General features: G+C 40.9%; 1 protein-coding gene across 1 annotated transcript in view; it reads right to left on the reverse strand.

Moving 5' to 3' along the window:
- Positions 1-564: 564 nt before the first annotated feature.
- Positions 565-13,806, reverse strand: part of PERP (p53 apoptosis effector related to PMP22) — a 16,362-nt gene continuing 3,120 nt past the window's right edge. Inside the window, exons 2-3 of the mRNA XM_006144359.3 lie at positions 5,384-5,524; positions 565-1,882 (exon numbers count right to left, since the gene is read on the reverse strand). Of these exons, the coding sequence (XP_006144421.1) occupies positions 1,656-1,882; positions 5,384-5,524 (368 nt within the window). The 3' untranslated portion in view covers positions 565-1,655. The remainder of the gene's footprint in view (positions 1,883-5,383; positions 5,525-13,806) is intronic.

A 13,806-nucleotide genomic window follows, 5' to 3' on the forward strand; every position in this document is an offset into this window, starting at 1 on the left:
TTAAACTCATGCCAGGGGTGTGTATGTGTGCGTGCCCAAGATCCCGAGAAGAGAATGGAGAAGAAGGGATTACAGCGTGGCTATCCTCCCTGGGGGGCGATTTCTCACTTCCTGTCTTTCTGTCTCTCTCTGTCTTTCTGGTGAGTGCATGTGCCTTATAGCAAAAACCTCTCAAAAAAAAAAGAAAGAAAAGAATGGAAGGGGAGCCCATCAAAAAGAGGAACCTGGGAATAGAAGACGAGGGAGGGACGAGCATTCAGTTATACCACGCTAACGTTTCTTGGGTGTCTGAACCCACCAGAAATTCTCAGCCCATTTCCATCTGGTGGTAACCTTGGATAGACACGGTTTGATATCTGTGAATGGGGTATTGCCCAGGGGAAAAAAAGCTCAGTAAACCACTAGAATTCATTCCCGATCATTCAAAAAGTGTCACTGGACACCTTAAATGAACAAGATCCTTAACAGTGAGAAAAAGCAACATTGTGTTTTATCCAATGTTCTTCCCCAGATTTGAAAAAGAAACAACTTACATATACAAACAATTACAAAGTAGACAAGAGATTTGAATACCTGGTTTATTGGAGAAAATTCATAATGAAAACTGCAGTTGCTTTTCTGCAACTTACAAAATAATGATTTGATATAAAAATGAGTTGGTTTTCATTATGTAAGTACAAATGGTTAAAAAAGAAAAAACCTCATCTGATATATCATATGTATGCCACTCAGAGAAACTCACATCCTTGAATTCTCCTGTTGAATGTTCTATGCCAGACGGTTTACATCGGCACATTAAGGAAGACCAGGTTTTTAACTACATGTAGTGTTCTGCTTAAGTTGCACACTATCAGAAGCTGTAGCTGTGTCTGCTTCTGAAAATACAGGCACAAGACGGTACAGATTTAGTAATGTAGCATTTTCCCACACCCTAACCCTACGAACCACTTTAAAAGAGAAAATTTCATCTTAACATTTCACTACTTAAGGAGGCCTTAGTGTGGCAACAGACATTTGGCCACAGGGGGAAAAAAAAAATCCTTTCGTAGATGACACACAAAGTCAACATACGGCTTACAAAAAGATCAGTTATGCAGGATATTAATGAGAAATGGTCATAAATGGTATGCACTTAGGAAACTATTTTGCTAATTCAAATGGCTGAAGTCTTAAAAACATATTGACATTTTGCATTTCTTTTAGACTGTTTGGTCACTGACAATTTTCACCAGTATCTCTGCTTCTCCTTAGACCTTAATAGAACGCATCCACTCTATCAGGAAAAAACAACACCTACCCGGAATAGTGAATCTTGGAAGCCGACTCATTTTTCCCTTCTAAGGTGGTGCGTTTCATATACATATTCTTTATCAATGTAGTATTCATGTCATAGACAATATAAGGAAATGTTGGCATGTTATACATCATTAGTGAAAAGAAACAAGTCTTGTTTAATTCCACAACACATATATAAAAGATGAATATGAAACCATAACACTATTTAAGAAATATTTTCTCCCAAATTATTTTAACAATTTCGACTAGCTTAATAACATGAACGCTGCCCAAGAAAAGAGGTTCCAAGTAGTCGGAACACAGTTTCTTCCTCTGGGATCCATCTCGACAGCGGAGGCTTTCCCGGCTCACTGGCCACCTCAGGCGGACGTGTAGAAGTACCTGGGCTTGGCATTCCCCAGGAGGTCATCCTCGTAGTTCGGGAGGCAGCAGAAGAAGAAGGCACAGCCAATCAGGATGATCGTGGCCGCCCACCCAAAGCCATAGGCCCAGTTATAGATGTAAGTGACAGCAGGGTTGGCATGAAGGTCGAAGGTCTGAGTGTACTTCACAGGGTAAATGACCAGGGAGATGATCTGGAACACAGCTGAAGAGAGAAAAAGTTCCGGAGTCTGAATGAGTAAGTGAATGATACATTAACTCCCTCTTTCACAAAGTAAATGTTAAATCCCTCTTAAAAAGAGACCAGCAGGTAGTGTGGTGGTTAAGGTGTTGTACTCCCACATGGCCTTCCTGGGACCCAGATCAGCAACTTGGAAATCATTCTGGGCTGGGGCCAGTGAATGGCATAGAGGTTGTGTTGCTGGACTCCCACATGGCCATCCTGGGACCCAGAGCAGCGACTTTGAAATCATTCTGGGACAGGGTCAGTGAATGGCGTAGGGGTTGCATTGCTGGACTCCTACATGGCCTACTGCAGTTGGGTTCTGGATCCAGTGGATTGAGAATCACACCAGGCACGTGTGCATGCATGCCCAGGATCGGGGAGGAAGATGGAGGAGAGGGGATTGCAGCATGGCCATCCTCTCTGGGGTGGGGAGGGGATGGTTACTCACTTTCCCTCTCACTGTCTGTCTGTCTCTTAATCCCAACAACACGTCTCCCCCAAGGCAAAACCTCCCAAAAAAAAAAAAAAAAAAGAAAGAAAGAAAAGAAAAGAAAATCACACCAGGTGCATGTGTGTGGGTGCCCAAAATCCTGAGAAAAGAATTAAAGAGGAGGGAGTGTGGCATGGCTATCCATCCTGTGAGGTGATTTTTTGCTTTCTTTCTCTCTGTCTCTCTCTGGCAAGCACATGCATCCTATGGCAAAAACTTTAAAAAAAAACTTAAAAAATGCTAAAGAGGTTATGAAAACCTAGTTAATCATGAGCCAAAAAAAAACTACTGACTATTGTGTGTAAAAGATACCTAGCATTGGGACCAGCAGTTAGCGTAATGACTATGTCACTGAACTCCCATGTAGCTGGCCACAGTTCAAGTCCCGGACCCAGTGGCCTAAACTCGCACCAGGCGCGTGTGCGTGCGTGCCCAAGATCCTGAGAGGAGAATGGAGGAGAAGGGATTGTGGCATGGCCATCCCCCCCAGGGGGTGATTTCTCACTTTCCATCTCTCTGTGTCTCTCTGTCTTTCTGGCGAGCACACGTACCCTATAGCAAAAAAAAAAAAAAAAAAAAACTCTCCAAAAAAAAGATACCTAGCACTGAAGAGTATCATACAAATATACAGAACACGTAAAATAAAAGAAGCAGCTTACATTACTTGCATCAGCATTATACATTCTATAGTAAAAAGTACAAAATTGTGCTCTACGACAGAAAGCAGGATGATGAAGAAGGGTATCCTGGTGACAACTGAGTTAATATATTCAATATTAGCAAAAATTATGTATATTCACATGTACATATACATACAGGTGTATGGGCACACATAAATATATGTGGGGAACTTCAGAAAGTTTGTGTAAAGAGGGAACTAAAGTACGAGTTTATTATGGTGCAAAAAAAATAAAAAGAAAAAATAAAGAAATCCAGGGTCAGCAGGTGGCGTGGTGGTTAAGGCACTAGACTCTTGCATGGCTGATCACAGTTCAAGTCCCAGTCTTGGTAGCTTGCTTTCTCACTTTCTCTCTCTCTAGTGATTGCTCATGCCCTTAAATAAAATTAAATAAATAATTCTTTCAACATGAAATCCATGTGTAGTTTTTCATAATACCCATTTCCCATGAGTTTTTAAAAGATGCCCTCAGATGACTCAACATTGATATTCAATAATATTGGGTTGTTGATAAAGTCATGACACATTTTTGTATAGAAAAATTTCCTATGACCCAATACAATCATTGGAATAATCGTTCAATAAGTAAATGACTAAATGAACTAATAAAACTTCAGCCCCTGGTAACCTCTGTGTGACTTCGTGGGTCTGTGAATCTGCCTGTTCTAGGTACTTTATATAAAAGGAGAGATATAGTGTTTGTCCTCCTGTGTCTAACTCGTCTCACATAGCATCATGTTGGCAAGGGCCATAGTGTTGTGGCATCTGTCAACGTTTCATTTCTTTTTATGGCTGTGCGAACCATTCCTTTGTCAATAGACACATTATTGTTTCCAGCTTTTGACTGCTGTGAATAATGTTACAAACACAATTTACAAGTCTCTGTTCAGGTTCCTGCTTCTAATTCTTCCGGATACATACCCAGGAGTGGTGTTGCAGGGTCATGCAATATTTGCTAGGATTTTTCAACCAATATAGCGTCCTAGCGTTCTACCTCTAATGACGATTTAAACAGACCTCCATCTAGTCTTCTAAGATGTTCAAGGAAAAGGTATCAAATGCTTTACTTTGATAAGGACTTAAGAAATGTGAACATCCCCCCAAAAAACAAAAGAAGAGGTGAGATTCAACAAGGCTCTTCCTATTTTATGTGATTCTGACACGTAAATTATTTTAAAATATCATTCAAAAGCCAACTTTGAAACATGGGAAGACGGAGTAAACTTGACTTTCAACCAAGTGCAATTTGAACATGTGCAGAGAAGGCCAGGCTATGCCTGCACAGCCCGGTCTTCGGAGCTCGCTCTTTCCTCTCGGCCGGGGTCCCGCCATCCTCCCCTTGTGCCATCTCAGGCTGTGCGAACGTGACCTCACTAAGCTCAGGGGACCCAGCACAACGTGGTGTTCCTCCTGGCACACGTCTGTTCTTACAGAGAGATCCCTCCAGTCACCAGGTTTCTACCCCGTTTCCAAGACCATCCACTCACTTTGGGTCTGTAACCCCAGCTCTGTAGCAGGAGTTCAGCTCTGATCCCTTGCGTCTTAAGTAGTGTCTTGGGAAACCACTCTGCCTTTATCAGCCCCTTCCCTTGCCGTTCATCACAAAATCCAGTTTTGCACCTGAATCCAGCTCTGTAGCTGGAGCACCATCCCTCTGACAGACTTCCCTAGTGCCAAGTCCCTGCCTGAAATTTCAAGTAATTCTCGGCCCTCACTTCCTAGTTCTTGTATTCCTTTAATCAGCGATCACTCTGAGTCCTGCTCGCCTGCCTAACTCAATTTCTTCGCACTTCCTATGTCTGGATCATTGCCCCCGGTACAGGTCTACACTGTGGATTCCAGACCTGCCTCTTCTGGAGTTATCACCTGATGGCAGAAAAGCCTTCATGATCTACCATGTGGTGAGATCATAAAACTCTTTCAGCAGGTGAAATAATTCAGGAGCAGTCAGTCCGGTCAGCACGGGGCTCAAAGGAAGCCAGGACTGGGGACCACTAGGAAGAACACTGCTCCAGGGCTGAACTGAGCCCAGTCCCTCAGATAGCAGGGATGTCAAAGGATGGGCCACCAAAGAGAGATGGGCCATGCTGACTGTCCAACCTCTGGTGCTTGACTGGGGAGCATACGACTCTGATACACAGAGAAAGGGGCCTAGATTTTAAAATAAATGTTTTCTCTATTGTTTCTGCTGTTGGTTACACATTTGCAAGAACAGATCAGAAAGTGTAATTGCAGGGGTCTTTGTGGTGGATAGGACTCCAATGATGCCCACTGATAGTATGAATGACCCATTGCTGACACAAAGTCTTACCAGCCAGAGCAAGGAGGCCTCCAATCACTCTTAGGAAAACAAGCATTTGGGGTCCACAGAGGGCACAGAAGGACAGAATGAAACAGATTACCAGGATGATAAAGCCACAGAAGAGCATGGCGGCAGCTGCTCTTCCCCACGCTGCAAGATAAAAGGAAACAGTAATTAATAAGACAGTCTGCTAAATTTAAAAATTACTTATCACAGCATCAATGGAGCTTTGAGTTTTCATCTACTAATTAGATTGGGTGGAGAAACTGTTTTCCTCTAGCAGTACTTACGCATCTCCATATTTCAAGGGAAGATGAGGCAATTCATATGTGAGCCATGCATATAATGAGTTTTAAGAATGCATTTTTTTCCCTCTTGATTTGGGGAAAAAGTTTACATCTTGAAGTGAAAACTTCACTTTGTAAAACTGTTTCTCATATGGTAAATTTGCCATCTAAGCGTATATCTTTAAAAGGTTCACCTAAATGCTAGCACTATAGGACCATAATAAACAACATTTTTAGTACTGAACAATACAAGTTACAGATTCTTTTAAAAATGTTTCAAATACCTTTAAAATGATCTTTGTTATCCATGAATATTTGGTTACATGCAAAAATAACCATTGAAAATATATATTGAGGGCCAGCCCGTGGATGGTGGTTAAGGCAGCTAGATTTCACATGGCCAACTGTAGGTTCGAGGACTGGACCCAGAAGTTTAGAAAATAGACCAGGTATATGTGCATGCATGCCCCAAATCCCAAGAGAACAATGGAGAAGGGACTGTGGCATGGCCATCCCCCCTGGAGTGTGTTTTCTCACTTTCTCTCTCTCTCTCTCTCTCTCTTTCTCTCTCTCTCTCTCTTTCTCTCTCTCTCTGTCTTTCTCTGCCAAATGCACATGCCCTCTAGCAAATCTGGAAAAAAAAAAGGAAGAAAAAGCTTTGATTTTATAATGTTTGGTAGCAAATAACCTTCCTAAATTTCTCCCTAAATTGAAATTTTGGAAGTATTCAAAATATTCTGAACGGGAATTCTTCATTATTGACGATAACTCCTAAAAAGAACCAGGATAAGACGGAAATTGAGTTTTAGGTTTAAGGCCCCACATGGGCACTGCCAACCCAGTGTCATCCTACTCTGCACCTGAGGAAACAGAGAGCTCAATGATACCTGGACAAATGATTCCAGTCAGTAATTCCCATCATTCAACCCAAGCTGATTTCTAAAGTAGCTTCACATAGCCTTTTCTCTAGAGGTAATTACTAATATCGAAGACATGCATTGATTAGCTGCATACTCACAACAATTTAAGACTTACACTATCATTTCTGTTGTAGAAATAGGCTTCGAGAGTCTGAATACCCTGTCTATAGCCACAGAACTAGAATGTGGTTTAGACAGAGCTGGATCCCAACCTGTTTTGAATCCAAAACATGTCTCTCACTCTCTGTATATATAAAAATAAATTCTACATTTAGATACCATACAATTCACACGTGTGAGGTGGACAATTCAGTGGTTTTAACTATACTTCCAGGGCTGTGCAACCATCACCACTAACAATTCCCAAGCATTCTTACCACCCTCCCAAGAAACCCATACCCATTAGCAGTCACTCCCCGGACACGCCTTCCCCCAGCTTCTGGCAGCCAGTAATCTACTCTGTTTCTGTAAACTTGCCTCTGCTGGACATTCCACACAATGGGATCCAATACAGTGTAGCCTTTTATACCTGGTCTCTTTCGCTAAGCACAGTATTTTCAAGGTTCATACATGGTGGCGCATGAGTCAGTACTGCATTTTATTATGGCCAAATCTTTCTAACTTGTGGAGATCCCGCATTTTGCTTATCCATGCATTCATTCACAGAGAAACATACACTCTTAACGTATTATTCTTTATCACATTTGCAAAGTAGAGTTATGGACCCCTCTGCCTCACTAACACAACATGGATAAAGATCTTTACCCTAACTTAATTAGAGGTTATTAGACTGATTAAAGTAAAACACAGATGCAAACTAACAGAAAGAGCAAAGGCTTAGGAGCCTCGGGACTCGGGACTCCTTTAAACCATGCCTCTGCCATCTGTGAGCCAGCCTCCTCATCTGTTAACCAAGGCTGAACAAGCCTTGTTACAAAGCTACTGTGAGGATGAGCACTCCAGCTGCAAACTCTCCACTCTGACTACTCAGGAAGTTCCTCTTATAGCCCTGTGACTTCTCTCCAGTCCCTCAAGTTTTCACTTTTTTCTACATTTGCAAGAAAATGCACCTTCAAATAGTGTCTCTAGCTCAAAATCCAATGCATTTTCATATCTTCATCAGTTACTGGCAAACCTGAAATATTCCCCCCCACCCCGCCCCACTCCATCCCTTTCAATCCCATGCTCCTCCCTATCCCACATCTTCCTCTAGATTCCAGAATGCCTGGGATGGAACATTATCATGGAGACAAAGCATTGTGTACATCTCAGAAATAGGAAGTTTTCACACACCATCCCCTAGTCGCACTGGCCAGGATGGGGCTAAAATGGTCCATGACTAGGTCATTTTATATTTATTACTTTCCTCCAAATCTTCTTGTCCTTCCTGTCCATGAGAGATTTTAGGGATAAGGTTAAAATAGGAATGTTTTATATTAAAATAAAAATAAATAAAGCTATCATGTGAAATTTAGTGGGCTTCTTTTCTCACTTATATTTGAACCTTTAAGTAAGATAACTATGAAGACAAGAGAGACCATGCTTTGAAAAAACATTATTTATAGACCATAATATTTAAGTAAGCAGTGGTACTTATTAAAAATGCAGATTCTGAAGGCCGACAGGTGGCATAGCGGTTGGGACGCTGGACTCCCACATGGCCAACTGTGGTTTGGGTCCCAGACTGTTGGCTTGAAACAAACCGGGCATGTGTGCATGCATGTCCAAAATCCTGAGAAGAGAGTGGAAGAGAGGGGCTTGCAACATGGTCATCCTCCCTGGGAGGTGATTTCTCACTTTCTCTCTCTTCGTCTGTCTCTCTGGCGAGCAAGTGCACCCTATGGCAAAAATCTCTCACACAAAAAAAATTTATGTGTGTGTGTGTGTGTGTGTGTGTGTGTGTGTGTGTGTGCGCATGTATATGGATTCCTATGCCTCCCTCCAGACCTGCTGAATCAGTTCTTGGAGGTGGTACTGAAGGAATCCACTCTTTTAAAAGTATTTCTTATGTCTATATTAAAGATTGAGAACAAGTAAAACAGATGATTAAACTCTTGATAAAATAAAAACAACATCAGCAGAAAGGAGCACAGTTTACAGCATGTATCCCACTATTAATTATAGTCTCATTTCAACAGATTTTTTTTTAAGTTGCTATAGGGCACATGTGCTCACCAGAGAGACAGAGAGAGAGAGAGAGAGAGAGAGAGAGAGAGAGAAAGTGAGAAGGCAACCCCCTGAAGGGCATGATCTTGCCACAATCCCTTCTCCTCACTCTCCTCTCAGGATTTTGGGCACGCACATACATGTGCCCATGTGCCCAGCCTGTGTTTTTTAAGCACCCAGGTTGGAACTCGAACCACGCAGTCATGGTGGGATCCAGCTACGCTAACCACTACACCATCTAGCTGGCCTGATTTCTGTAGACTTTTTCATTTGGTTATTGCCATTCATTAGGGTCAATGAAATCCAATCACTGAATTCGTATAAGCAGAAACTTGCTTTTTCTTTTATGAGTTCAGACCTTTAGGGTAATCAGTGAGAGACACCGATATAAGTATGGAGCGAGATGCAAGCATAGCAAAACTAAACCGCACAGAAGATGTCAGTTTTCAATGAAAACAGGCGAAACTTCCTAACGAGGGACAGATTTCAATATCCAACTTTTACAATCACATCTAAGTGTTTTAAAAGTCTGGCTACTATAAATATGGACAAGGTTGCTGTAGGAGTGAATATTAACAATTTTACCTATTTGAGGAAACCTAACACAGATTATTGCTCTCACTACAACTTTTCACATTTTAGCTGAAGTATGCTTTATGCTTAGTTCCAGGTGCTTGGAGGGAATTGAATAAAAATAATGGTGAGGCAAATCACCTCCCCGGAAGCCAGCAGAGAACATGACTATCAAAACAGGCACCTTTAAGAACTTTTCCTATGTATCTTCATGAATTCAGTTAATGTTTTGCTTATTTAAAATGCTGTATCTAAAAAAATTAAAATGGAAAATTAAGCAATATTTTGTCTTGAGAAAAGCTGCCTTAGAACTGGAACGTGTCAAACCTGTTCCTTGCAGCACAGAAACACCCACACTGAATCATCTAACTATCATTTGGGAGAGAACTCTTGGCATGATTTTAAAGGTTCTGACTGATAAATGACAGACCTCTTCAAGTAAGGCAGTTGGCCTTGTCACGCCCTTGACTATTTTGTTTTAAAATGATGAGATGGGCCACTCCAGATCTGAGCTGGGTCTCCCTGCGAAGGGGACCGTCCGTCATGCAGACCTGGAACACAGCTATTCCCCATGACACACGTTTTGCTTCTGTTAAAAATGGTGACCCCTGGCTTCCCTATAATTGCTGTACATCTCCGTAAGGTACTGTATGGTTTTTCAAAGCATGCAGACAGTACACAATGCTCAAATCAAGGATACAGACATGTTAATCCTAGTTGACACTGAACATGACATGATGCCCCATGACATACAATTTGCAAAGTCTATACTCTAAGTACCTTTGGTCTCATTTGTCTACAAATTCATCCTACCTTTTGGGAACTATTGATATCCATGCTATACCATGGTCTAAATTCTACCATAATTACGAATCCTGATAGAAAACATCAATTTTGACAACTAGTCCCGACAGCTGTATCTTTCATGATTCAACACATGGTCCTCAATTTTTCTAAGACAGACTCTCATGCTTAGCTGCTTTTAACACGTTTGTCCTTCAGCGCTATTTTATGTACCAAATCGTATTGCTTTCCCTAATTGTAAGTGGGGTGGGGCGAGGGGATGCTGTCAACTGTCATTCTCTGAATTAAGATCACAGAAGTATTCAGTACTTAAGGGAGAGAGAGGCAATGTTTCTGTGTCAAAATGTTTGTTTTGTTTCCTTAAGGGAAGATCAACTTGGTGTTTTATATTTGTAATCTCTTATGTCCTAAGCTTGTTTTCTAAGTACTACTGGGAAGCATTATTAAAAAATCCACTTTTAAGAGTCATTGAAGATTCACTCAGATGAGTAACAGCTTATCAAACTTCGCTGTCTTTTGCAAAGATTCAACATGAAAGCAAGAACATGGAAACCATTCAGGGGGCCCTAATGAAACTGAGTTTTTCCTAGGAAGTATTTTTAAATTTTTGTGTATGAGAAAGCATGTTATATCTTTTTTCCAATAATTACTACAAAAACACAATGTTACAAGGCAATGATAGCTCAGAAATTTCCAACAATGTCAACTGATTAAAAAAAAAGGAAAAACTTAAAAATCAATATTTTGAATATGAAGCTAGAAATGATGAACTGAAGCTTAGGAAAAGAAAAGAAAAACTGTTAAGACAAGAAAGTCCTTGCTAATACTTTTTAACAGTGTTGGTAATATGTCGGTGACTACTGTTCATTTTCCCATTAACTTAGTTCTTTTAGTGGATGTGCTGCACTCTTCAGTGTTTTACTTGTGGGACCAGAGCAAACAGCCTTGTGGCCTGCCCCCTTGCGTCACCCAACCACAGTGCAGCTCTTTCCAGAACAAGGAATACATTAATTAATACCAAATAGACCCCACCTAGGGAATCTGAGATTTTGTCAGATCTCTTCCTATCAATTCCACGAGGTTCTTTATGCCATTCTCAGGTAGATGTGAATATTGGATAAAACCATAGTCTAAAAAATAAATAAATAAAAGAAGATTCAACCTACAAATAAATAGAAAGCATGGGTGGATGCTCACTCAGAAATAAAGTTTTGCATATTCAGTGAGATCACCTGCAGCACTTTGCCTGCGTTTCTGAAACAAAGATGTTTCGGAATCACCCGGGGAACTTGGTAAACTGCAGATCCCATTTCAGTAGGTGGGGCTGTTCACCTCCCCGGTAATGCTGACCTGGCTAGGAATGTCTGCCACATTTTGAGTAGCAAAACCTCAGAAGACAACTCCTGGCAGGCCTGGCTCCAAAACTCCTACAAAGGAAGAAGCTACTCTGCAGAAGTCCTGGAAGGCCGGAAAGGACTGGCTTAATAGGGACCTGGAGAGCCATGTGGGACAGCATTCCACAGTTGGTGTGAGATTCTTCACATGCTCGGCATTTTCTCCTGGAAGTGAGCCAGATGGTAACTAGGACCAGGGTGTTTGCTCCAGATCTACAATCCTTTACCTGTGTACTGTCTTCTTTTCAAGGATTTATCTAATCGAGTGGGGAAATCATCCTACACAGGAAAAAGGTGCAAAGAGGAAAGTTTACCCAAAAGACAAGATAACTAGCAGCAGATTTGGGATCTACCCTCAAATATTTGAATATCTGTCAGACAGGACAAGAAGGCTAGAAAGTAGGCATTACAGGGAAGTCCCTTTCGACTAGGTCAGTAAGGAAGAAGTACTTTCATACAGGTAGCATCTTCCAAGGAACAGAGTCAAGTTGTGGATACACTGAAGAAGCTCAGTCCTGGGAGCTCTAGGTGGGTTTGGGCTTTGGTGAGAGTCTGAACTCTTGAATGCACTTGGATGAATTTCCTTCTAACAGTCCAGGAGCCTGTGTGTGTCTACAAGGCAAAGACAAGGTAGGTCCCTAAAACGGGACCAAGGGTCTCTCGAAAGTGTTACTGCTAACTGTAGGAAATATGGAACGGACCAGCCTAGATCCCTGGCTCCTAGACTCCTAGGTTTTATAAACCCACATATATTTTTGAATTATTAAATCAATAAAGTGCCAGCTTTGACTTTTCTGTGTAAGGACACGAACACACACAAGTATGCGTTGAGGAGAGAAGACTACCTACTAATGCCTACTTTTATAAAACAAGAATGGTTGAATAACTCTTCCCTCCCTACCCCCCCCCCAAAAAAGCCAAAAGAGCCTAATTTCAAAATCAAATCCTTTTCATTGAGTTTAGTCTAATGTCACCTATTGGCTTTGTATTTATTTTTCTTATTTCCTGTATACGGAAGAACCACACAGCTAAATGACCTAAACATATCTCATAGAGTACTCTGATTTGACTTGCGCAAGCGTGATTTCATATCGAAAACATTCAATGCCACGTTCTGTGGAATGCAAGGGTGTCTTTGGTTAAAAAAGGAAAAGGGAGGGAGGGAGGCAAGAAAGGAAGGAAGAGAGGAAGGAAAGAAAGAAAAAGAAGAAAGAGAGAGGGAGAAAGAAAGAAAAGAAAAAAGAAAGAAAGAAAGAAAAGAAAGAAAGAAAGAAAGAAAGAAAGAAAGAAAGAAAGAAAGAAAGAAAGAAAGAAAGACAGACAAGAAAGAAACCGCAGGCTCTGTACATCTTAGTTTGGATTCAAAACAGTGACTCCTCAACAGCAGTGACCCCCCCCACTTTTTCTCCCCTTGTTCATCTCGTCTTTTGCTCCACCCTGACAAGCCGGAGCCTGCCTAGGTTTTTAAAATCTACACAGTCCAGGCTTAAAATATCCTCTTGCTGTATTCCTTTTTAAAACTGGAAAAGGCTGGTAGTACAAAAATAGTCCACGTGGACATGCATTCAAATTTTAGTTGGCATTTTAGGTGCAGGTATAATTTCAGTGATCATTTCAATCCTATATCTAGATTTTCTTTCCTTATTTTGGCAAATGTAAACCGTGACTTTTTTCAAATTCAAGCAACCATCTGTTATCTAGGTGTTAATTTTGCTGCTTTCATTTGCTGTTGTCAAAGGAAATAGTCCACATATAATGTGGCTCATTTAGAAGAAAAAGTCAGGTGATTTGGTCATCTGAAATTCTTTAAAACTGTCACTAATGGTGAAGAATATAATATCTTGCTTTTCACATAGTTCCAATGAACTCTCTACCTTTATAAAGTTGAACTCTCTACCTTCATAAAGTATCCACAATCTTTAGTACTTCTGTCAGTACTTACAAGGAAAAACATTTACTATCGAAACAAACATATTACTAGAAAAATATATGAAATATTCAGCATTTCAATAAACATCAAAATAACTTTTACTGTGAAAATGAACATTACAAGTATCAACTAATAGTTGATACGGTCTATACTAAAATACTCTAACAGAAGTTCTAAATTCTTAGTAGTTACAAAGGTAAATCAAAATGTTTATTTCCTAATACACATCAAGAAGTTTTTAAAACTGAGAGCCAGCAGGGGGTGTAGTAGTTAAGGACGCTGGACTCCCACATGGCTGAGTCCCGCACCTGGTGGCTTGATTGCTCTCTCTCTCTCTCTCTCTCTCTCTCTCTCTCTC

The sequence above is a fragment of the Tupaia chinensis genome, unplaced genomic scaffold (assembly GCF_000334495.1).
Source record: "Tupaia chinensis unplaced genomic scaffold, TupChi_1.0 Scaffold000117_2, whole genome shotgun sequence".
In the NCBI taxonomy this organism is placed as follows: domain Eukaryota; kingdom Metazoa; phylum Chordata; class Mammalia; order Scandentia; family Tupaiidae; genus Tupaia; species Tupaia belangeri.